The 26860-nt window shown below is 40.0% G+C and overlaps 1 protein-coding gene across 3 annotated transcripts in view; it reads right to left on the bottom strand.

Annotated features, from left to right (window-relative positions):
• WDR48 (WD repeat domain 48) overlaps positions 1-24512 on the bottom strand; it is a 46295-nt gene extending 21783 nt beyond the window's left edge. Inside the window, exons 1-8 of one of the 3 annotated variants that reach the window (XM_087430746.1) lie at positions 24443-24512; positions 11714-11854; positions 8802-8880; positions 7648-7730; positions 7411-7540; positions 5112-5200; positions 4599-4700; positions 198-422 (exon numbers count right to left, since the gene is read on the bottom strand). In XM_087430746.1, coding sequence (XP_087286872.1) covers positions 198-422; positions 4599-4700; positions 5112-5200; positions 7411-7540; positions 7648-7730; positions 8802-8880; positions 11714-11854; positions 24443-24490 — 897 coding nt within the window. In that variant the 5' untranslated portion in view covers positions 24491-24512. Of the gene's footprint in view, positions 1-197; positions 423-4598; positions 4701-5111; positions 5201-7215; positions 7330-7410; positions 7541-7647; positions 7731-8801; positions 8881-11713; positions 11855-24442 lie in introns of those variants that run through there. The other 2 variants (XM_087430748.1, XM_087430747.1) reach the window with 2 other exon arrangements.
• Between the last annotated feature and the right edge of the window lie 2348 nt (positions 24513-26860).

Here is a 26860-nt window from a genome sequence, read left to right as displayed (position 1 = left end):
CTAGAATTCGCCAGTGGGAAAGCCATGGGTCCCTAATGTACCCCAAAAGTCACAATTTCTTCTACAGGTAACTAACAAAAATGTTAAAATATCTTTTTTTACAACCCCACAGTTGATTCATGTTTTAATACAGATTTTGCTGTATTTGGCTAGCACATGTAAATATCTTAATTATAAAACTAAAATATATGACACACCTTGAGAACTGGTGCTTTTTCTTCACAAATGAGCACCCGAATGTCAGGGTTTCTCAGATCTGTACAATAAATCTTCCTGTCCCTTCCTCCGGAATAGACGTGGGTGAAGGCATCATTGACTTGCAGAGCCCAAACACCTTCATCATGGACTCGGTATGTGGCTATACATCTCTGCTGGCCAAGAGACCAAAGGCGAATTGTCCCATCAGAACTGCCAGAAAGGCACTGGGAACAAAGAAAGTTAAAGTTAGAAACTTGTCACAAAGTTCTTGCTTTCCTGTGATTTGCACTTGGCTTCTCTCCTGACTCCACACTGTCAAACAGTCACCTCTAACAACCTGTATTTCTGCCTCTCATAAGGACTTCTGACATGCATGCACCACAGGCTGAAATGACCAAAGGTAACGGTACATGCTTAAGCAGGGGAAAACTCTGAGCAAAACTGCCTTTGTCTTCTCTACCTGGGCACCTGCAACATCAGCAGGTGTTCTAATAATTTCAACTTATTAGAAATGTAAATTTCTGAGTCCCATTCCAGACCTAATGAGGCATAAACTCTGGTGGGGCCTCGCAATCATTGTTTTGACAGCCTCTCCAGGTCATTCTGGTATGCTAAGTTTGACAAGCACTATACTAGGCTATCAAGCCTTTTGGAGCCCTGGGTCACACCTCTGTCTCGTTCTTTCCCTCATGGCTCTGGATTCTTGATAGCCTGCCAGGTCTCTTGGATTCTACTGACAGGAATCACAATCAAAATCTAGTCCCAGGCTTAACACTCACTCTCTGTGACCTTGAATACTTCCCATATGAGCCTCAAGTTCAAGATCTATTCATATAAAATGTGGGCCCTCAGCATTCAGAGTTAACATTAGCAACTCTGACAATTTCTAAAGGCTCAGGAGCGTCAACTACATGGAAGTTGTTGGCACACAAATTAGGGCTGAGCACACTGTGAGTCTGACAAAAACCAGCTGAATCAGCCACCCCACATTTGCATTCAGCATGCCTGGTGTTCTCTACCAGTTACTGTGGTGACTTACAGAAAAGGATAAAAACTTGTTTCTTTGGGGGAAAAAATGACCCCAAGGAGAAAGCAACTGCTGGTGCTGGTATATGAAATTAAGTAGGCAAAGAGCCTCAAAGAAGAGAAGATAGTTGTGGGCTTGGAGATTCGGAAAGTGTGTGAACATATAAGGCCTTCAGCAACATTAAGGATTTACTAGCATGCCTGCGACTTGAAGGGGCCTTTAGAACTCTGGACATGTTTAATTAAATGAACACACTATGAGACTCCCCCAGAAGCTGCCAGGAGCATCTGTGTTTTAATCACCTATTCCAACTAGTTCACAAGGGAACCAAGAGACTAACCAATAAAGAAGCTCAGGGGGAAGATTACAAGCAGACCTTCAACATGTGTGTGGAAGAACTGTGGCAGTCTGGTGGGGAGAGGGCAAGCAGGGACTCCCCATTCCAGGAAGAGATGCTACCCTAAGGGGGCAAAGTTGTTAGCAAAGCTTTGATCACTCAGATTCTAGACCATGTATCCACAGGGAGTAAGGTCTGGCAACCTGACAATAAGGAAGGCGAAGATGATGGGCTGAAAGTCCTCATAGCCTGGGCAACTTGCAACAGGAAGAGAGAAGTCCCAGACCCAAAGTGCACAGCTGAAAGCAGGTGAGGAAACAGAGGTTTATCAACCCTGATATAGAACACAAAATAATCTTTGATGGTAGTCAGTATTGTACGACTGCTAAAAAGCAGGCCCCCAAATAGCAGCAATCACTCTCAAAGTACAATGTTGGCAAAGTTCTTTGCAGTGTTTGGTAATATGGTTGAGGGGTATGCCTATTTTACAGGAATTCTAGTGTCTGATATCTTGTAGGAGCTAGAAGAGTCATCAAAACATTTCCCCCTCCCTTCCACTGGATAAACATGAAGACCCCCTCATTACGAGGTGACTCCTGGGACTAGGGCAGGAGGCCCCAAATGGTTCTGCTAAATTAGACTTAGGAACATAGATTCTATAGCCCTGATCAGGTGCTACGTGTTTTTGCCAATAGATATGAGAGGTGCCAGTGTATTGGGACCAGGCTGCTGTTGACCAACACAAGTGTTTCTGGGATGGTCACTCATACACAATTTCAACTGCAATAGAGAACAGTCTAGTGGGCAAGGTAAGTCAGGGGCAAGGAGTGGCCTAATGCTCAGAGACCCCTGGACCCGTAAGCTAGATTCAGCATGACTTGTATTACCAGGAAAACCCTGTGAGTGACACATAAGGTCGTGACTGACTCAAACCAACATGGCAGGTTGTCCCAGCTCCTCAAGCAACTGCCTGAGCAAGTACAAGGAATGAAAAGTCAGGTGGTTTGGCCCAGTAAGGTTAGCACAAATCAAAACAACTGCAAAGGTGACAGACCTCAAATAGTAAGACGTGCTAAATAAGGATCCTACTCTGTAAGAAAGGAAGTGAGGCAATAGGCTGACATTCATGGGATTCACTGGCCTGTTATACATATCTTACCACAAGTCCCTGACTTACAATGCCACCAGAGACCCTACATTAGAAGTTTGCAGGACAACTCTGCAGGATGCAATATATACTCTGGTCCAGTAACTGGTAACTATCTCTTTCATATTGCAAGAGTTTGAGAATCAGTAAGTAAAGGTTCTTTTTTCCTCCTCTTTTTTTCAAATGAGTAGTTATTATAGTTGTTTTGTTGATCAGTTCCCTAATGTAAATACACTGTGCTGTTGGTGGTTAAATTTACATTTAGTCTATAGTTGCCAATAAGGAAAATGGATGGAGGGAGAACTAGAGGAGGAATGAGATCTACTTAATTACACACTATAAGGCTGACAGGCAGCTTTTAAAGTAGCGCTACATCATTGCCTCTGCTTACAGTAAGTGTAGCTGACTTCAGGTGAAATGCATTTGTAACTACATGTGCTATTTAAATCATCTTAGGTAAAAGCACATTTAGAATTGTATATATAGGAATACATAAACAAGGCATGGAATGTAGTAGACAGGAGGAGCTTTAGAAAGTCTTCCAGGCCCATAGCCTCCTTCTGGAAACCAACCTGTCGAGAGCCCCTACTTAAGGGCAGGCCCATGGAGACCATGTGATCCAGGCCACTCCTGGATAAAGCTAACAGAACAAGGCATGGGCGACCATCTCATGTGTAGCCTTGTAGCTACACTGCAAAACTGAGGAGCTGACTACACTGGCCTCTCAGACTCACATGAAAGTGGGGCTGCAAAGGAACTCAAGAGCTCTAGAAAATGCCATGGCTTACAGAAAAGAATATACTTATTACTTCTAATCTTCTCACCAACTATACAAACTAAATATTATGATTCTCACTTTGCAGATGAGCAAACTAAGAACTAGAGAAGTCCACACAGTATATTAACATCGAGATCCTTCCACATCTCCAAAGACCTCTATGGGCATCTTCAAGCCTCTCTTCACTTGGTTCTGAAAAATGATTTCCTTCCTTTGGCTAGTTTTTTAAGCCTTCTTTACCTCTGGAGACAAAGGTTTCTCTAATTCATATGCGAGGCAATTTCCACGAGAGTAACAGACTGATGGTGTTTCTCATCTCATCATCTTCCTACACTCCCTTTTCCAATCTCATCACAATCAATTCCAATTAGCTCTGAACTTATCCCTGCCCTCTGAAAAAATGGCTGGGGAAGGCAGGGGTATGTGGTAGAGGTATGTCTTAATACAAAACGGTGCTCAGTTTTTGTTTTTTATTATCTACATTGATGAAAAATCATTTTTCCACTGCTACAGCACAAATAGAACTGTGATTTATAATTCACAAATTATATAGCCAACAGAGTACTAGTACTTGCTCAAACATTACCAGAATGTTTTTCTTTAAAATGTTGACTCTCAGTACTATGTTAGACCTTATAGACTATATCTATATCTATATAACCTTATAGACTATATCTATATCTATATAACCTTATAGACTGTATCTACATAGTCAACTGGTAAGATCTGCCCTCAAGTCAGACCCACTGTGAGGAAATTTTTCACTGAATACACTGGCAGAAAGCATTCAATACCAAAGCCTCCGTCTGCTTTATACAAGGTAATATTTTAGCCTATACTTACAACTGCACATACTTACCTGCATTAAAATTATTCTGAGGAAATTCCTCATTTAGTCTTTACTTAAAAGTGATTCAAACAGAATAATTAAAAAATGTGGATTATTATATGTGCAATTGAGTATTTTAAAGATTTAAAATTAGACAAGTTTATAATATGTGTGGCTTTTGGTTCAAATCAACTTATGCAACAGTATACAAAGCGGGGAAATTTCTGCTGTATGAAATTTTTGACAAAGTCATTAGGTAAACGTCCAAATGAAACCGCGTACCTGTGTGCCATCTCTGTTCAACAGCAATGCTTTTACATTATCTGTGTGCCCTTTAAGCTTCATTAGTTTTGCACATGTTCTTGGATCCCATACCCTTAAAACCTGTGAATTTTAACAAAATATTACACAAACTGAGTATACACAACATCAAATTTAAGTAATAGATGACCTTTACAAGTCAAATGACAACCATTAAATTCTGAGAAGGAAATGCTGCTTCTGTCCACAGACTCTGCCTAAGGCCGCCAATCTTTTCAAGTAGGAGGAGGGCTTTCTAATGTCAAAAAATGCACAGGCCTCCCCCAGCCCATCCACCCCATCCCGCCACTCCCATTACCACACATATGACAGTAATTATATAGTTATACTCTTTTATTTGTTCAAATAAAACCTTTCTCTTAGCATCCACCAGGCAAAACCACTGTCTATATATATTTAGTAATTACACAGATCAAATGATTTTGGTTTCTTTGTTTTTTAGCGTTAAAATATACCCTTTAAGTTCCCCCTTACCTTCTCAGTGGACCCTGATACAATGATTGTTCCCAGCTGATTCATTGCCAGGCTATAAATGGAATCTTTGTTCCCACTTAAAGAAGAAGCTATTAAGGATAAATGGAACTAAATGTTAACAAAATTATCAGCTGTTTAGTAGCTAGTCAGCAAAAATTACAAGTTTAATAATTTGACTCAGAAAATCTTATCTTTATGAGTGCTCTAAGAAAAAGGAATCTACCTATAATGGAGATAATTCTAAATAATATTGTTAACAAAATTTACCTCTTTTCTGGATTTGAGTATACACAAGTACCCAACAAACATTTGCTACATTGAACTGCACTGCCATTTAAAAATGATCCACATAAGTAATCTATTTTCAGAGATATACATGTGCCAATAAATATGAAAAATACGTCCAAACTCGCTATTTTCAAGGAAACATAAATCAAAACAAAAATACTATTTTCATGTAACACATCAGATTAAAAACAAGGTAAAAGTTAATACTCAAAAAATACAGTAAAATGGCACTCTCATACATTACTTGTGGGAGGATAATTTGATACAACTCTTCTGGAAGGAAATTAGGCAACGTATGGCAAGAATCATGTTCATGCCCTTTTTTTTTTTTGTGAGGAAGATTAGCCCTGAGCTAACATCTGATGCCAATCCTCCTCTTTTTGCTGAGGAAGATTGGCCCTGGGCTAACATCCGTGCCCATCTTCCTCTACTTCATATGGGACACCGCCACAGCATGGCTTGACAAGCAGTGCATCGGTGCATGCCCGAGATCTGAACCTGTGAACCCCAGGCTGCCACAACGGAGCGTGCGCACTTAACCGCTGCGCCACCAGGTCGGCCCCTCATGCCCTTTGATTTAGAACCCAGTATCACTGAAGTGGAAAAAGTTGCATATAAAACTATCTATATAGTATGATCCAAATTTTACAATAAAGAATAAATATAAACAAAGATACTGAGAAGTTATGAGTAAAGGAATTAAAACGTCAAATATTTAGAAAAGTAACTGCTTGTAGTAAGCGCTCAATAAATGTTAGCTATTAGTATTATTTCTATAGTCATAAAAAAACTTATGTGATATTCTCTCTAAACAATTCTAAGCAAGACATATCTGTTGCAGAATCTATAGCCACTAAGCCTGGTCTCTGACCTTGGGAAGGTCCTGCTTTTTTTGCTTTGTTCCCTTTTGTTAGTGTCTCTTTGAGGCAGGTCTTACACCTAGAGAGAGCTATGTGATGTATCATGATAGCTCCCAGCAGGGACCAACTGCTGAATCACTGAGACAGCATACAGGTGAAAAATCAAGGAGAACAAGGGGAGAATAGTGATTAGACCTTCACATATTTCCTGGGAAACAGGGCAAAAAATTATTCAAGAAATTATAAACACCAGTCTCCCAATTTGCCCTTCTTGGCACATACTAGGTTATATTCGAACTGTTTTACCTATGTCAATGTGAGTATTCCACAGAGTCATGACAAACTGGACCTACAATGTAGGGATCTAGAGAGTTTAGGCCCATGTCTTGAACACAGACCTTCTGGGCCAGGCTTAGCCAAAAATGTGTTCCTAAGAGTCCCTTCTGACACCTGGCCTAGAGGACTCTAGTAGGTTGGGCCAAGTCTAAGACTTGTATGGATCTGATCTGGTAATCTGAGATCTCTCAGCTGATGAAGCATCCATGCTATTAACCTGCTGTGAACATCTCTGAATTGCCTCTAGAAGCACGCTAGCCCCCCTGAACTCTTCTGGAATTGCCTGGATTCTTTAAGGTTGCTCTGAAAGGGTCCCACAAAATTGGCACTGAAAACTTTTTCTTTCTTTCCTTTGGGTATTTATGTTCCATCATGGCCATTAATTCAAAGGCTCTTAATTATACTAACACTTTTAAAAGTCAAAAACTGCCTACTTTGTCAGGTAATCACTGCCTCCATCAATAATACCTGCTGAGGATGGCTTTGGGCCAGGGAATGCTGTGAGAGGTACAAAGCAGTAATAAGACAGACCCTTCTGCCCTGTAGGAACTTAGACTTTAGCTAGCGAGGTAAGACATGCACATTAACAAAAATAACCAGGTTATTCCTGGAGAAGTTACCATTTTTAGACCACAGTGAGGAACTAACTCCTTGTTGTTTAATCAAACTTTTGGGGAACAGAACACTGTAGGTAAAAGGATTCTCAAAATACAAACCACTATCTCGATACAAATCTATCAAAGATGTTTTATAAACCATTCCTTATTTATGTCAACTTGGGTCACTTTCAAAGAAATTTTTTTCAAACATCTTACTTGTGACAGTGTTATTGGAGGCAGTCAATGCTGTTAGAGTATTCACATCCCAAAGGAATATTTGTCTGTCCAACCCAGCCGATGCGACCAGTTCTTTATCCTTGGCATATGCTAAGGCCTTTACATAATCCTATAACAGAACACACATGCTGTAGATCAATAAGAAAATGAGCCACATAAAGTACTGAGATCCTAATATTACACTAAAGACACCGAAAATTATGTAAGTTGTTTTACCTTATGTGTCCTTAATGTTGACATGCAAAATCCCTTATGTGCATTCCATACTTTTACTGTTGTGTCAGAAGAAGCAGATATTACTAGAAGAGGCAAAGAATTAACAAACCCCTTAGTAGTGTGACTTATCACCATTTTAAAGACTTATCTTAAAACAATGTAACATTGTTTTAAACTAATGTTCAATCACATATACATACTTGAATATTTATAATATTGCTAAAATTAATTCAAACATCTGTTAATGTTCATACACACACACACACACACACACACATATATATCTAAAAGCTCTTTCTAGAACCTATCATATTTTGTCTCAAATATTTTTTTAAACAGGCAGGGCAAACTTTTTTAATGTTCCAGTTGAAGGTGCAACTAATCTGATTGAGAAAAATTACTCTAACAGACTGCAAAACCAAGAAACCCATCTCACTATAATAAGAACAAAAAGGGATATTAATAAGGCTAAAAGAATAGTACCTATTTTTTAGCCTTTATTTTACTTATTTTTTATTGAGATATAATTGACGTACAACATTATATTAGTTTCAGGTGTACAACATAATGATTCGATATTTGTATATATTGCAAAATGATTACCACAATAAGTCTAGTTAACATCCGTCACCATATATAGTTACAGAATTTTTTTTCTCGTGGTGAAACCTTTTATGGTCTACTCTCTTAGCAACTTTCAAATATACAATACAGTATTATTAACTATAGTCACCATGCTGTACATTACATCCCCAGGACTTACTTATTTTATAACTGGAGTTTGTACCTTTTGACTCCCTTTACCCATTTTGTCCAACCCCCACTTCCCACCTCTCGAGAATAATATACATTGTGTAAGTCTATTTATATACAGTTGAATGCAGTCGAAACTAACCTATAGTGGTTAGAAGACAGGAAAGCAGTTACCTTAGGGCAAGGGGTAATGACTGAAGGGTGGCACAAAGGGGCTTCTGATAATCTGTTTCTTGATATGGGTGTTCACCTTGTAAAAGTGCATTGAGCTGTACTCTCAAGGTGTGTGTGCTTTTCTGTATGTATGCTATACTTCAATAAAAAGCTTACATAAAGAATGAAAAATATATTGAATTGAATTAAAAACTTCCAGAAGCCCAATAATCCAAAGAAATACTTACATGTTTTCCCATTACAACAGAGCACAATGTCATTTACCCAATCAGTATGGTGTTCCATAGATGCTATATACGGATCTTGCTGAAATTAACAGAGAAATCAAAAGGATCTCATTAGTTTATATTAGAGGATGAAATATATTACAAATTATAGATATGTCTAGATTCTTCAATTAATGTGACACATCGCTGTAACGTTTTATTTTTTTATTTTTTATTTTTTTTGTTTTTTTTTGTTTTTTTTTTGTTTTTTTTTTTTTTAAAGATTTTATTTATTTATTTTTTCCCCCCAAAGCCCCAGTAGATAGTTGTGTGTCATAGCTGCACATCCTTCTAGTTGCTGTATGTGGGACGTGGCCTCAGCATGGCCGGAGAAGCAGCGCGTCGGTGTGAGCCCGGGATCCGAACCCGGGTCGCCAGCAGTGGAGCGCGCTCACTTAACCACCAAGCCACGGGGCCGGCCCTCGCTGTAACGTTTTAAAATTGACAACTGAATTCAGAGTAGAATTTCATCAAACAGTTGATGCTTCCAGATAACAGATATATAAATAGAAGTTTTGTTTCAGCACAGTTTTATTACTGATGAAAGCCTAGGTTTCCAGGGCAAATGCTTAATTTTTATGCCTTGAGTTAGAGAAAGCAACAAGATCTGGGCTAGGCACCATGTGTGACACAAAAGTGCTATATGAAGGGGTTTACTGGAAAGGATGGGACATCTGCAGGCTGGGGGGATTTGAATCAGTACTGGTGAAGGCTCACAGCAGATGGCAGGGGCAGAAATGAGAGTGGTGAGGAGACTACCCTGACTGCAGAAGGAGATGAACACTGATTTTAGCTTCCTACTGCTGTTTTTACCTTCTGAACTAAATGTTTTGCTCATGATATCCACAGTCCTTCAGAGAAGAAATGGAAGCCAACGGCTAAAGAAGTACTACCTGTGTCACCATTTCAATTCAGTAACTTGAGACTCTTCCCTTTCTCTCACTTGACTTAATTACCAGGAGAGGCCTTTTAAAGAAGAGTATTTAGTTACATCCTACACCTAAGACAGGCAAGTTCAAGACACTTCATAGGCAAAGAGAACAGCTCTCTATAAGTCTATTTGAGAAATGATGCAATTTAATCTTGTCACAAAATGAAGAGAAGAAAAAAGATGTTTGAGGGCAGGATAGGCAGATTTCCAGATCCTTCCAGGTTAGTTCTTAAAGAGTATTTTCCTTCATTTGTTTGAAATACTGTAAATTCCCAGAAAGGTGACATTCCAATTCAAATATAAGTTCCAAAAAGCATTTCAAAGCCACAGTTTTCTTACTTTCCATGTTTTTTGATATTGGGCCACCACTGTTTACTGGTTATAGAATCCAAAGCCCACTGGACCAAAGTCCATTTAAAGAAACATCACCCAGCAACTGTGCAAAGTAGTGGTTCTTTTTTGGATGAAATATCAGACTTGTAGAGCTTGGTAAAAACACAAAGACTTTTTTTTTTTTTTTTTTTTGTGAGGAAGATCAGCCCTGAGCTAACATCCATGCTAATCCTCCTCTTTTTGCTGAGGAAGACCGGCTCTCAGCTAACATCTATTGCCAATCCTCCTCCTTTTTTGCCCCAAAGCCCCAGCAGATAGTTGTATGTCATAGCTGTACATCCTGCTACTTGCTGTATGTGGGACACGGCCTCAGCACGGCCGGAGAAGTGGTGCACCGGTGCACGCCCGGGATCCGAACCCGGGCCGCCAGTAGCGGAGCGTGTGCACTAAGCCACGGGGCCGGCCCAAGACACAGACTTTTTTTTTTTTTTTTAAAGATTTTATTTATTCATTTTTTTCCCCCCAAAGCCCCAGCAGATAGTTGTATGTCATAGGTTCACATCCTTCTAGTTGCTGTACGTGGGACTCGGCCTCGCGCTGGACGGAGAAGTGGTGCCTTGGGGCGCGCCCGGGATCCGAACCCGGGCCGCCAGCATCAGAGCGCGGGCACTTAACCGCTAAGCCACGGAGCCGGCCCAAGACACAGACTTTTAAACAAACTCCAAGGTCTAGCACCAGGGTTTTGAAGTTAGATTGGGCTCTAATTCTCTGTCACTTACTAGCTAATTAACCATGGATTTTTCTGAGTCTGTTTTCCCATCTATGAAAATGGATCATAACAGTTACCTTAAAAGATTATTGTGAGAATTAAGACCATATTGAATATGAAAGTGCTGAGTGTCCAATACATGGGTAGGAGCTCAATAAATGCTCCCTTTCCTTCCCTGAATCTTCCTTTCTATGCCATTCACAATACAGGCATTCAAACAAATACATAAAGAGTTCCCTTCCATTTGACTGGGGACTTATCTTTACATATATTTAAATTCTGTTTCCTATTTAAGAAAGCAGACTTTCAATTCCTGAAGAAGGGGGGAGCATATTGTCTTCAGATTTTTATACCAATCTTAATAATATATTATCTAATAAGGCCCTATGGGTTTTGTGGGCAGCCTAATCACTTTTAAATGAAGAAATCAAATATTTGTTCAAGATTAATTATAAATGTAAAAGCATATTCAACCTTTTTTTAGTAGCACTGAAAAGGGTTGCCAAGAAGCTTTTTGGGAACCTATTTAAAGCATAAAAATAAATTGTTGAAAGTAATCCCCCTACCAGACACATCTCTGTGCTCCTTTGTAGCAGAGACACAAAACCTTATCACAAACCTTGTTTATGGAGTCCCTGCCACAGCTAAAACGCTTCTAAAACTCCCCTAGGGGTGTTTTTCTCAAAGGCTTACAGAATTCTGATTGCAACGTCTTTATAGAGTGTACCAAATAATTCAGTTCTCAAAGAGATTATATCTGAAACTGTGAAAGGTGTCATGTTCGATAGACCAAAATTTACTGAGTATAGATTTAAAATGTCAACTCAATCCCTGCGTTACCTTGTGCTGATTGACACTCCATATTCTTATGATGGAGTCTCGACCGGCAGTGAAGAGTCTATTTAGTGCTGGATCCAGCTGCAGGGCATTGACTCCATTTCGATTGTACTTTTCCACTTCATCTCGAATAACATAGGAAACCTGATAAAAATGTCAAGATTTGCTTTTTATGAAGCTAACAAACACGCAATAATAAAATGTAGCCTACTAGTGGCCAATCTGGAATTTAAAATCCCACGTTTTCCAACATAAAACTTATTTTTCAATCCAATAAAAATTTTACTTTACTCTATGGAGACTGAAGGGCTGAGAAGAAGAGAAGAATGACATTAATGATAGCCTCACCCAAGCAAATTTGATGCTAAACTACTACAACTGCTTTCTAACTGGACTCCTCTCCCACTCTTGTCTGTCTTGAATCCATTTTCCACAAAGCAGCTGGAGTAATCTTTTAAAAGTATAAACTGGAGTATGTCTGACCCCTGCTCAAAAATCACTCTGGTTGCCTAACTCTACTAGACTCATGATTTGATCTGAATTCCTTAACATGGCCTCAAACGGTGCCTCATTCGCCTCACCTGCCACTCATCTTTGCTCACTCTGCTCACTGGGCCTCCAGACCATCACACACGCCGGTCCCTTATGTTTGGAAGCTCTTCCTCCCACTCTGTCTGGCTAATTCCTACTGCAGTCTTTAGATTTTTGCAGACCTCAAAAAGGCCTTCTCTGACCTGCCAAGCAAAATGAGGTTTTGAGTTCCTATAACACCCTAAACTTTCCCTTCAGAACACTTTCCCTTACTTTGTTACTCCTGGTAATCTCTGTCTGCTCCATGTGAAAACCCAAGAGAATCAATCAAAAGTAATTACAATTAAGAAAAAGTCAACAAGCTGGCTGGCAGCCAAAAGCAAAACTTGCCTAACTTAAGGAAATAACCAGTTAAGAATATAATGGGGGCGAGGTAACCCATTTAGAATAGCAACAAGAATAAACACCTAAAAATACATTTTGCAAGGAAGATATGCAACCGACAGGACAAAGTACTTAAGAAGAAAAACCTGGATAAAGGAGACACACCATACTGTAGCACAGAAGATTCAAAATTGACAATTCTTGTCTAAATCTGTGAATTTAACCCAACTTTGGTCAGAATCCCATTGGTTTTCTTTCTAGAAGCAGACAAATGAATAGTACAATGATTTTAGGGGATGGGGGTAGAATACTAAGTCATTTTTTAAAATGAAGGTAATTGGAAGGATATTCTTTAAAGCACTTTAAAGGTATTATAACGCCACCAGAATTGCAATGGAGTACCACAATAGGAATATATAAAAGGATCAACTGAATAAAACAAAATTTGGAAACATACTTTCCTATTATGAATTTTCTATTTTGATATAAAGTGTTTCAAATCAATAAGGGCATGATAAATTATTTAATAATTATCTAGGAGCATTTGGTGATTCTATTGGGGAAAATTATATTCTTTCTCCAAATCTTAAACCAAAATGAATTTTCATAAGGATTAAAGATTGAAATTTACTAATTTAACCATAAAAATACTTTTAAAAAGACAGGTGAATATTTACATACTCTACATAAAGAAGGCACTGCTAACACAACAAGACAGCAATCTTTACAAAGGAAAAGAACAACACTGATCTGACCAAATACAAATCAAAACCATTTGTATGTACAGAAGTGTTCATAGCAGCATTATTCACAATAGCCAAAAAGTGAAAACTCAAATGTCCATCAACTGACATAAGGATAAACAACATGTGATATATCCATACAATGGAATATTATTCAGCCACAAAAAGGAGTAAAGTACTGATACATGCTACAACACCGATGAATCCTGAAAACATTATGCTAAATGAAAGAGGCCAGTTACAAAAGGCCACATATTTTATGATTCTACTTATATGAAATGTCCTGAATAGGTAAATCCAGAGATAGAAAGTAGATTAGTGGTCGCCAGGGGCTTAGAGGAGTAGAGATTGAGGAGTAACTACTAATGTGTAGAGAGTTTCTTTTGGGGGTAATGAAAATATTCTGGAACTAGGTGATCAATGCACAACTTTGTGAATATGCTAAAAGAATCACTGAATTGTACATTTTAACGGGTGAACTTACGTGAATTTATCTCAATATAGCTAGATTCCTTACAAAACAATAAGAAAAAGTCAAACTCTTGAACAGAAAGAAGAATAAAGAAGTAATTTTTTAAAAAGAAAATGGCCAACAAACACATAAATAATCAAAGACGTGAAGAGGGCCAGGGTTGTATATAGAAAGACAACAAGGATGTTGTCTTCACCCAGTCTTTTGGGTACAAGCAACTGTAACTGAAAGCTACTCAAACCAGCTTAAATTAAGTTTTTTAAAAAAGGGAGAATTTAACATAAGCATACAAGGATATCTAACAGAGCCCAAGGGCAGGAAATACAGTCATGACTCACAAGAGACATTTTAAAATAAAATCACGGCACTTCTCTGCTGAAGCGTTCCAAAGGCTTTCCACTGCATTTCCTCACATGCTTTGGTTCTACCCTGCATCTTCACATTCACCTCTAACTTCCCCCAGCTTCTTTCATGAAAGTCACACCAAACTCCTTTCTGTTCCTCAAACACGTCAAGCCCTTTCCCATCCCAGGGCATTCATTTACTGTTCTCTGTGCCAAGAAGACTTCCACCTCTCCAATGCCCACAGGCATACTCTTCCCCCAGCTTTTATCTTGTCTGGCTCACCCTCACCTTCGCAGAAAGGCCACCCCTTCTGAAAGGCCTTCCCTCATCCCCTTCCCCTATCACCAACCCTACTTATTTCTTTCACAGTTCTCACCATACTCCATATTTATCTTTGTTATATCTTCACCATTAGAATAAAGGCTCCAAGAGGGCAAGGTACTTGTCTGTCTTGTTCCTCCCACAACTGTATCCTCATTATAGTGTCTGCCATATAAAAGATATCTAATAAATACTTGCTGCATGAATCAGATATTGGAAAGCCCTCAGGAACCAAGTTGGTTTCAATGTCAGCTTCAGTCTCTCTCAATCTCTCTTTCTCTGGGGCTTCAAGGCCCCTCATCTGCTTCTCTCAGGACATTTCCTTTAACAGAGACTATGTAGCATATCTGAACCTTAATTTCCAAATTTCTGGGAGACTACTGATTGGTCCAGTCAGTGGGAAAGGGTCAGAGAATAACAACGTGATTGTCAGGTCCTTGTTCCAGGCGGAAATTCCTAGCAAAACAAGTCTGGGCCAGCCTCTTCAAGGGTATCTACTACAGATGTGTAATTAAAAACAGCAAAGAATTAGAACTATCCTACATGGATAAATTTCAGCACACATGTCTATAAAAGAGAATACTATTTAATCATTAAAAATGTTGATGTAGAGCTAGACTGACACAGGAAGAAAGCCATGATATATATATATATATATATATATTTTGTGTGTGTGTGTGTGTGTGTGTGTGTGTGTGTGTGTGTGTGAGGAAGATCAGCCCTGAGCTAACATCCATGCCAATCCTCCTCTTTTTTGCTGAGGAAGACCGGCCCTGAGCAACATCTATTGCCAATCCTCCTCCTTTTTTTTCCCTTTTTCTCCCCAAAGCCCCAGTAGATAGTTGTATATCATAGATGCACGTCCTTCTAGTTGCTGTACGTGGGACGCCGCCTCAGCATGGCCAGACAAGCAGTGCATCGGTGCGCGCGCAGGATCCGAACCCAGGCGGCCAGTAGTGGAGCGTGCGCACTTAACTGCTAAGCCACGGGGCCGGCCCAGTCATGATATATTTTTTTAGGAGAAATATGCACAGTCCAATACAGCTGGGTACAATAATTATTATAAAAATGTTTTTTTTAAATAACATTTAAATAATATTAAATATATATTTAAAAATAAATATACAAGTTTGGAAGGATATACATACATAAAATTACCACTAGTTATTCCTGAGTGATGAAATTAGGGTGATTTTCACTCACTCATCCCTTTTTTATATGGTATCAATGTTTTACAATGGGCATATATTAGTTTTTTGAATTCATAATTTGACTTTTATCCAAGTATTCTTGCCTGTGTTCAGAAAATCAAATAGTACTAAAAGACTGAAATGAAAAACCATCTCCCTATCATCTGGGTAAGACTCCCCATACCCAGTCTTAATCTTTAGGGGTAACTAATTTCAACTCTTGGTTGTTTCTTCTCGATAGTTACTGCATTTCTCTACATATCGTGCTTATTCTACAAACTTTTGGCTCACTTTAGACATTACCTATTTACTTATGCTATGGTAGACTAGGATGTAGCTCTGAAACTACCCTTAACATCTCTTCCCTCTACTCTTTTGATACAGATAGATATATCACTATTTTTGGTTATATCAATCACTATTTTTGGTTGAATCAATAATCAGTGCTACACTGCTGTGACTTTGTTGTCTACTGACTAGTCAACTACTATATTAAGAATACATTTCCTTCTTCAGAGAGCTTTTTATTTTCCCTAGAGTTCTAATCTTTCTTGCCTTCTTCAACGGTTTCCTCTACCTTAACTTCCAATTTTCTTTAATTGCTGCACCATATTAGATGTTCTAGCAAGAAAGCTTGCCCTCACAATCCTCCATCTTCTCACTCCAATCTGAGCTGGCTGCCCTCTAGGTCTGCTGGCACAGTTGTCACCTTAGGTGCTTCCCTTTACTCTTTTCTGGGTTAGAGCCATTGTTTCCTGAATTCCCATGTCTCCTTCGTTCTTTCTTCACTCCCCAGTTTTGCTGAAGTACATTCCCAGGACCTTAAGAAACTAACAGAGGAAAAGGTACAAGGGAGGTGACTTGGTCCTTGTACGCCTGAAAAAGTCTTTACCTTTATGCTTGATTCAGCAGGATAAAAAAGTCCATGTAGAAAATATTCCATCAGCTTTTGAAGGCACTGCTCTAACTTCCTCCAGCATCCAGTGTTGCCACTGAATTCAATGCCATTCTGTTTTACTCAACTTTCAAGTGATCCTGTTTTCAATCTCCCCTGCATCAACCCCCTCCCTTAAACTTTTAGGATCCTCTCTTTTTTCTTGCTGTTATAACATTCCTTGAACCGGTCCTTTCATCATTAATTTTGCTATGCATTTAGAAAGCCCTTTCAATTTAGAAACTTGTGGCACTTTAGCTCTGGGAAATTTTCTTGTATCAATTCATTAATAACCATCTTTGTTTTCTTTGCTCCTCCTTAAATTTCCATCAATCAGATGTTGGAACTTTCAAAGTGACCCTTCATTTTTTATGCATTCTATATTATCTATCTTTGCCCTTTTGTTTATTTTTAAGACTTACTTGACTATTTTATAACTGCTATTAATTGTTTTAGTAAACTTTAGTACAATGGAAAAATAGAAACAATATCTTCAATAAGGAAATGGCTAGATGAATTATGGTACCTCCATTCTATATGGTCATTACAGAATGAACTATATACACTGATATGTTCCAGGATGTATTACATTAAAAACTTGTTGTTAAAGAAAAAAAAATTTAGTTTTAGAAAGATAGAAGGAAAACAGGATTCAATTCTTTCACAAATATTGATTAAGCAGCCACCAGTCGCCAGGCTCTATTCTAAACACCGAGATTACAGTGGTGTGCACAAAAGTCCTCCTGGAGCTTTCATTCTAGTGGGGGAGAGAGCATAACTAGAAGTGACAGCAAGGTGAGTGAAGCGTTCCTTCCAAGATACAGGCAAGTTTCCAGGTAGAAGAGATGCAAGTAAAAGAGAAAAGCAGAAGGTGCTGGAGATAGAAGCAATAAACGAGTGAAAAGGCCTGGTAAAGCTTCATTTAGACAGAGTCAAAAATACACGCAAAGGCAGAGAAGATGAGGACTCATATCTGACCTTCCTGGTTTGCTTTAAAAAAAAAAGGGAGGAGGAGAGGGTCTTCTAAGAGCTGTGCAAGGGATGGGAAGCCAGGCCTTCAGCGGGAGGTATGCATTTTGGAAGAGCCAATTAAAGGGACTCACAGGGAGAAAAATAATAGGGTAGTCCCCAGAAGCAAGTATCCAGTTGTTATATTATAAGTATTTGTAGCTGGCTCAGTAAGCACTGTTTAATTTCTCCAGCAATTATTTGGGACCCAAAACAAAGAAATCAGATAGTGCGGATGATCCACTGAACTTCATGTGATCTGTCTCTGCATTTCAAGCTTAAATACCCCAAGAGTTATTGGTAATGTGCCAGAGGGTGGAAGCAACCAGGAGAAAAACATCTTTGATTACTATTTTATTTTAAAATAATCAGATTAGTTTTCTATTGCTGCCATAATAAATTACCACAAATTTAGCATCTTAAAACAACTCCCATTTATTATTTCACAGTTCTGAAGGTCAAAAAGTCCAGGCTGTGCTTGAGTAGGTCCTCTGCCTCTGGTTGTTCACAAAGCCAAAATCAACAAGAATTGGTAGGTCTGCACTTCTTCCTGGAGGCTCTGGGAAAGTCTGCTTCCAAACTCATTCAGGTTGTTGGTGGAATTCAGCTCTTTCTGGTTGTAGGCCTGAGAGCCCTGTTTCCTTGCTGGCTTTCAGTCAAGGGTCCATCCTTGCTCCTAGAGGCTGCATGCATTCCTTCTCATGATTTCTATGTGGTCCTCTCCTGCAAGGGAGGGACCCTCTCACACCTCAAATCTCTCTAACTCTACCTCCAGCCAGAGAAAATTCTCTGCTTTTAAGGGCTCATATGATTAGATTGGGTCCACTGGGATAATCCAGGATAATCTCCCTATTTTAAGGTCTGTAACCTTAATTATATCTGCAAAGTCTTTTTTATCATGTAACATAACATATTTATAAGTTTCAGGGATTAGGGCATGGGCATTTGGGGAGAGGGCCTTTGCAGGGAGCATTCAACCTAGCACAGGAACTAAACAATTTTTAATATAAAAACAGTATGGCTATATTATGGAATAAGTACAAAATTCACAATTTTTTTTTTGGTGAGGAAGATTGACACTGAGCTAACATCTGTGCCAATCTTCCTTTATTTTGTATGTGGGATGCCACCACAGCATGGCTTGATGAGCAGTGTGTAGGTCTGCACCTGGGATCCGAACCCCCAAACCCCAGGTGCTGAAGTGGAGCACGTGAACCCAACCACTACACCACTGTGCCAGCCCCACAATTCACAATATTTTTAAGAAAAGGAGAAAGACTTAAAAGCATTTCAGGTTCATAAAGGGGACATTCTGGGCTATTCCCCCAGGTCCCCCCAGGTGTGCATTAACTCATCTCCACTTGGACGTCTAACAGCCATCTTAATCACGGCATGCCCTAAATGGAGCTCCTGAAAGGCCTCTCCAAACTAGCTTTTCCTGTAGTCTTCCTCACTAATGGAGGTAATGGCAACTCCACTCTTCCAGTTGCTCAGGGCCAAAAACTTGGTGCCATCCTTACTTTTCTTTCTCTCATCTCACATCCTGTCTGCAAGTCTTACCCAGAATTCAACCACTTCTCACCATCCTGGGTGGAGCCACCATCACATAGTATCTGGATTTTTTAAATAGCTACTGGTCTCCCTGCTCTGCCCTTGCTCACCCGCAGTCTGTTCTGAATACAGCAACCAGGCTGATCCTGTTAAAACACATGTATATCATGATATCGCTCTCCTCAAAATCCACCAAGTGCTTCCTATCTCACTCAAGAGTAAAAGCCAAAGCCCTTACTACGACCTATAGTGCTCCACATGATGTGGCCTGCAGCTACCTCTCTGATTTCATCTCCTGCTCCTCCTTCCCTCACTCCTCCATGCCAGCCACAAAGGCATCTTGATTGTTCCAGACATAGGCTATGTATATTCCCAGCTCAGGACCCCTCTGCATTTGATATTCTCACAGGAATACTCTTTGCCCAGAAGGCAATCTCATTTCCTCATTTCCTTCAGATCTTTACTCAAAAGTCAGCTTCTCAGCAAGCCCTTCTCTGGCTACCACAACTAAAATTTCACTTCCCCCTCTTCTGCTGCTTATCACTATCTAACCATTTTTTTTAACCTTTAAAGCTTCTTTTTCCCCATCATTTTATTATGAAAAATTTCAAACACAAAAGTTTAAAGAATTACACAGCAAATGTCCATATACCCACCGCATATATTCTACAATTAACATTTTCTATATTTGCTTTCTCTCATACGCATCTGACCATTTGATCCATGTTATTTTTCAATGCCTTTCAAAATAAGTTGCACCTCATCTTTAACACTTTCCTCTAAATACTTCAGCTGTATATCATTAACTAGAGTTCATTATTTTTTTATGGCTCCTCTTTAAGGTAAAATTTACATACGGTGAAATATACAAATCTTAAGTGTACATCGATACTTCTGACAAGTGAATATACCTGTGTAATACAAACCCCTACCAAGATATATAGAACATTATCATCACCCTAGAAAGTTGCCTCATTCTCTTCCCAATCTCTACACCCCACCCCCAAGCAATCTAGATCTGTTTTCACCATACATTAGTTTCACCTATTCTGTTTTTCCTGTTCAATATTGTGGACTACGACTTTCTGCTCATACCTACATTTCAAGAGTGTTGATTTTAAAAAGTATTCTAAAAAGCAGTCCTGCAAATAAAAATAGAACACCTTCTAGTCAGGGGTTAGTAAAAAAACACCCGCGGGCCAAATCCAGGCCAACGCCTGTTTTTGTAAACAAATTTTTATTGGAACACAGCCACACCTATTCATTTAGGTATTGTCTATGGCTGGTTTCATGTTATAATGGCAGAGTTGAGTGGTTATGACACAGTAGAATGGCTTACAAAGACTAAAATATTTACTATCTGTCTCTTTAGAGAAATGTTTGCTGACCTATTCTAACAGATGTCACATTGGCACTGAATTTTTTATTACCCATCCTACATAAAAGTAACTCACTGTGGACATAAAGCTAATTTGTAAGGGTAATTCCTTTAGAAGCAAGGATTTGGCATCACTCTGCTTCCTTAAAAAAGTCTCAAAGATTAAACAACCAACCCAGAATTCGGATTCAGAATCAGGAGTAAAAATTACATTGATTACCACTCCCCACTTCTGCTCCCAATACTTTCCTCAAGGCAAGCAAATCCTACGAGAAATGGTGTAAGGGCTACTTAAGAGATTCTCTGTTCCCTCGGATAGTGTGGTGAAAGGACATGAGGTCTGGGATAGGTGCAGCCACCATGCCACCAAGAGGGAAAGCCTAGAGCTGGGAGTTTGGAAACAGCAGAGGACAACTTGTAGGCAGCCCAATGGTAAAGCTGACTTCACATGACTTCTGAGGGTAGAGAGTCACAGGGAGCCCACTGGTTCAAAATTTGCATGAAACTAGCACCACTTCTTCAGTTGTCATTTACAGGAGTTAATACATGTCTTTCATTATGTGAGCCTGTTTAAGTTGGATTTTGGGTCACTTCCAACCAAAGAAATCCTCCTGTTATGGAAGGCCAAGTATTTATATTCTTGAACCATCACTGAGTACTAGAGGCATGGTTGTTGCTCCTAAACCAGGATTACTAGTGACTTCTGTCCAACCTCACCCCAAGAATTCTGAAGCAAGTGAGCAAAGAGGCCATAGTTGAAGGAAAGATGGAGACAGAGAGAGCCAACCAATAGACACAGGTTGCCGGAAACTCATAACACCTTAGTGTCCCTGGATAGCCAGGAAGGGAAAAGACTCACTTTGATATCTTGATTACCAGAAAAAAAGCTGCTTTATATATCTGAATTCACATATTTGATTGTTTGCTCACGTTTCTGAAAATCACAAATCCACCCCTCCCTCTCATACTCACCTCCAGTCTCCTTAGAAGCTGAAGATGGTAGGACATGTGCTTATTCTTCATTATGTCTATAATTAATAAGCAGTATGTTTGGACCACTCTCCATGGTTACTTATCAATATTATAAGTCTCAAGGGTTCTTTTTGGCCTACGATTTGGTAATGGAGCTCAGGGCTACTGACTCTCGGTACAAGACACAGCCAAGAGGCAAAATATATTTATGTAGCTGTATATACTTCTTCCAAAATGGAAAGATTTTTTTTTATAAGAGCAAAACATGTAACAAGTTCCAAAATATAAAAATTCATATATTTTAAAGTAAAAGATATCCCCTTTCCTGCTTTACCTATAATCACATAATCTAATACCCTAGAGATAATCACTGTTAATATACTTGCAGACTTTTAGAATGCATTATTTCCTTTGTGGAAATGGACCATGCAACGGTGACTTGCTTTTCTGACTTCCAGACACTTTTCCTTTTTAATATTACAGATCTAGCTCATCTTCTTAACAACTGCAAATTAACCCACTACATGAATATACCTAACTTATCTGCCAGTTGACTACTAATGGACATTTAGATTTTTTGTTTTTCACAAAGATAGCATTTCTATAATCAACACCCTTGCATAACTAGAGAAAGATAAATGCATACGTACTTTTGTAAAACAATTCTTTAGTGGAGGAACTGCTGGGTCAAAGTGAATGCGTATTTAAAATTGTGACAAACAGCAAGACACAAAATAGTGATTATTACTCCATTTACTGTAAAAAACATCATAAGTCAGGTACACATGCACGAAGACGTATACAACACTGGTTTTCAATCAGCGGCAATTTTGCCCTCCAGGGAACATCTGAAAATGTTTAGAGTCATTTTTGGTTGTCACAACTGGGAAGGTGCTAACATCTAGCAGGTAGAAGCCAGGAGGATGCAAAACAACCTACAATGCATAAGACAGCCCCCACACAATAAAAAATTATCTGGCCCAAAATGTCAGTAGTGCTCAGGATGAAAAACCCTGGTCTAGGATTATATATCACACTGTCCACAGAAGCTTTCTTTGAAGAGTGTAGGACAATTATCATTTATACTTTTGTATTGTTAGTAAGTTTGTTGCAATGAACATGCACTAGTTTAAAAAACACTCCCGTAAACAAAAGTTCTCCCTCATGTTGAGATAAAATCACTCTCTGGGGCTTCTCACATTGGTTCTATACCTTGGGAACAAATTCTGAAAGCAGCTAACAAGAGTCACTGAATCTTCTCTTCAGCAGGCTAATCTTAGTTCTTTTGAGTGCTCTTCATAGGAAACAGTTTCAAGTCACTTCACCAAACTGATTGCTGTATCTATTAAGAACAAGGTGCTAAGCTGAACCGCATACTCTAGTTTTGTACTGTAACCATCAAAGAGTGGAATTATCATCTCCCTCAGTCTACATGCGATGGCTCACATTCAGCTTATTAAAATACTTAGTTTTTCCACACACACCGCAGTTAATTTACATTTTCCCAATCCTCTACTTTAATATTGCTTTTTAAGTCTAAATGCAAGAAACCCAGAGATCTGATTAACTCTCCTTACTACTCTAAGGAGTGTACCACTCTAGTGTCTAGTATACAATTAAGCTACAATTTTGAGTTACATTTTAGTCAGGAGCAGACATACTCACCACCTGTCTTAGATGCCGGGGTTACTTAAATCCTGTCACTGATGCACTTAAAAATCACCTAACAGGGTAAGCTATTTTTAGATTCTTATTAATTTCACTCAATTTAATAAACATCTATTGAGTGCGCAGGACACTATACTCAACAATGAGATCAATAAATCAAAGAAGTGAATTGCCCAGAAGACTTTATGGCCTACAGCCATTTGCTGGGGTTATCTTACTGAAGAAACCCTTTGTCCTGACTACCTATCAAACAGTCACTGATTTCAACCTGCAGACCTACATATAACGCTGTGTTTTATAAAGGAAGCCTGGGTGTTACTTATTCCTATATTCTCTCAATTCTTTGCACATTTTTGGGCCCCAACTAAGTGCTCAGTAAATGCTTAACGAATAAGTGCACCATACTGTCACTACTACATACAACATACCTGCAGGCAAACACCTGTAATAGGGCTTTTACTCCTTGCATCGCTGAAAATAATAATAAATAGCAATAACTCTTAAACGTACCCAAAACAATAGTGGATTCACGAAGGCATAAAGCACACACAGAAGGGTTAGATAACTCTTTACCCTTGGATAATTAATTATAGAAACTGGAAAGAAAGATTCAAAGATGCAGATAAGAAACGGTGAAAACGAAATTAAATTCCAAAACAATAAAAGCTATAATTTCCCCACTAAAACCAGCACAGACCCATGTCTTTTCCACCTCACGGTAGAGAAAGCTCCCGCATAAAAGAAGGCAGGAGGCTCCCACGTGCAGAATCCTCCGCAGGGCGGCCCGCGCTCCGCCACCCCGCCACGCCCCCGCACAGGCCCACTCCTCCGCCGCCCGCCCGCCGGGGAAGCGCCCGGAGACCTCCGCTCAGATGCGGCTAGGGCAGAGTGCTGCGGAGAAAGGCAGGGGAAGGGGGAGGCAGGTGGGCGGGGAACGAGCCCATCCCGACCGCGCAAGCCCAAGCCTACGAGAGAGCAGGCGACTGGCAACCCTGGGCTCCGAACCGCGCACCCAAGGGTCCCAGGACTGGGCCCAGGCGGGCGCAACCGGCCGCCCCCCGGCCCCTTCCTCAAGCCGTTAGCGCCACGGCCCCACCCCTCGCAGCCGGCTGCGCTCCGTCCCGCTCGCCCCAAGCCGCTACCCCGGCCGACCGCGGCCCGAGGCATCTGCTCGCTGGAGGTGGGCCCCAGGCTGCCAGCCGCGTCCGGGAGGTCGAGGAGCCGGGCTCCTATACCTGCACTTTCCTCCGCCCTGCCGTGTTCTGCCGGTGATGGGCCGCCATCTTGCATGTTGACACTCCTACGTCACTTCCGGAAGTGGCCCGGACCGGGCGGATGTCCCGCCTCTTTCCCTTTGGCCAAGGGCAGGTGGTGCACCCCAAGAGCCGTTCATCGTTGTGGCCGCTGGCCGTTTGGTGAGGTAAAAGCATCGAAAAACCATTGCGTGCATATAGTGCTGGCGGCGAGAGAGTCACCTTCTGAGCCGAGGGAGCAATCCAGATCCAGTTCAATGTGGCCCTAATCCCTGGCTTGCGCTGTTCCCCAGGGTGCCTTCTCCAGAAGCCCAAGCAGGCATAAGGAAAGCGCTGAGAGTTATGCTGGACCTGGGTGGCTTGGATGGACATCCCCTAAGCTTTCCCAGGCAGGCTAGGAACGGACAGATTTGCCCTGAAGTACCTAAAAATGTGGAGAATTATAAACTGGCCTCGAAGGAGGAGAAATAGAAGGGTTTGCAAAGGAGGTGGCCCCTACCTTCAGGAGGAGCAAAGTATCTATTTAAATATGAGATAAAAGGATGTTATAGGATGGCAAAAAATACATACTAGTTAAAATTGTTCCCAGAGACAACTTTCCAAATTCCAAATCCTGAAGGAGTTGGGGCTCACTCTAGTATCTAGTTTAAATCATCTCTTATACTGGAACAGTTAGACCCTTCTGGATGAAGGTTTAGACTTGAGGAAATTTTCCTGACACTAATTATAGGTGCTGAGGAATGTCAGATTCTTGTGAAAGCGAAACCTATAGAACTACACTGTCTCTTACAGTATCCACTGGCCATTGAGCACTTGAAACATAGCTAGTTCAAATTGAGATACGATCAAACTAAAATGCCCACCAAATTTTGAAGACTTAGTATGAAGAAACGAATGTAAAATATCTCTAATAATTTTTATATTGATTACATGTTGAAATGATAATGTTTTAGATATATTGGGTTAAATAAAATATTAAGATTAATTTCTTTTTACTTTTTATAATGTGGCTGTTAGTATATTTAAAGTTTCATTTGTAGCTCACAAATTTCTATTGTATAGTGATACTATAGAAATCATGCTTAGGAAAGTTCTTACTAGACAAATGCCTTTTTAAATTAATAAAGAAATGTGTAAAGAGGAGTAAAAACTGATGGCAGAAAGTTTTTTAATCAAAACTGGTGGTGATAACTTGTAGATAAATTACCTATACTGCATATTATTACAGACACATTCATTCATTTATTCATGTATTCATTCATTCAACAAAACGTTATTTGGCACCTAAGTGCCAGGCCCTGTATTAGGTGCTGGGGATCCAGTGGTGAGTACACATAGTCATTGAACTTAGAGTCCCAGGGTAAGACAGGAATTAATTAAAGACATAAGTAAATATGGAGATAAGTACAGTGAAGAAAGGTGGTTATAAGACAGGAAGTGATCCTTGAGTCAAGGTCTGAGGATGGAGTTAGCTAGGCAAGGAGAGGGAACAGTCTGAGCAAAGATCTTGTGGCAAAAGCGAGCATGGAACTTCCAGGAATTGAGGACCAAGGCTTAGAGTACAGAGAACAAGGGGAAGAAGTATGCAGAGGCCACACCCAGCAGAGTCTTTTAGATCAACAGGAAGCTATTGCATTAAAAAAAATTATTCAACAAATATCTATTGAGCACTCACGACGTGCAAGGCACTATGCAAACATATTGCTCTGCACAATATGCTTGTATCTGTCAGAAATAAAGTTGTGGTCCTACTTTGGACCTGAAGAACACTGAATTTGTGAAGTCCTTTTAATGGGGCAGAATGTCCAGCAGTATGTCTTAAAGTTCACTTTGCCTGAAAGGAGAGATGGCCTTGGGCCATAATTCATGGTTCTGAGGCTATTTGGCCGGTTGGTCAAGGATATGGAAAGAGCAAGATTGGAGAACTGATGACAAAGAAGACTGGGGAAGGGATATGGCAATGGACCTTGCAGAATGAATCTTTAGAATCATATGGATGAAATGAACTGCTCTGTGGATGAAACTCAGTCTCCTTGTCCAGCTTCAGTGCTTGCTTAGTGGAATCATGAATGAAATGGCAATAATAACAGGATTGGAGCTATGCGTGGGATCATCAAGCCACTGCTGAGTGTTCAGGTTGCCAACAGCAGCGACCAATCCTGAGTTGGTGATATACTCCATGCTCCAGGAGGATCAGCCAACTACTTGGAGGCAATTGGCCCTCCATTGACCAATTGGCCCTCCCCAATCATTGAAGGAGTAGTTATCTGTCCTCTCTGAAATACATTTACTCTAGATTTAGATTTGCTTTCACTGCTTGCTGTGCCTCTGTCAGCACTACCATCTGGGGACTTGCTGAATGCTTTATACATGGTCATTGTGTCTGACACTATATTGCTT

The sequence above is a fragment of the Ceratotherium simum genome, chromosome 5 (assembly GCF_057802395.1).
Source record: "Ceratotherium simum simum isolate JZ-2026a chromosome 5, ASM5780239v1, whole genome shotgun sequence".
NCBI classification, from domain to species: Eukaryota; Metazoa; Chordata; class Mammalia; order Perissodactyla; family Rhinocerotidae; genus Ceratotherium; species Ceratotherium simum.
The sequence above is the reverse complement of the archived record's forward strand: the minus strand, read 5'-3'. Positions and strand labels throughout refer to the sequence as shown.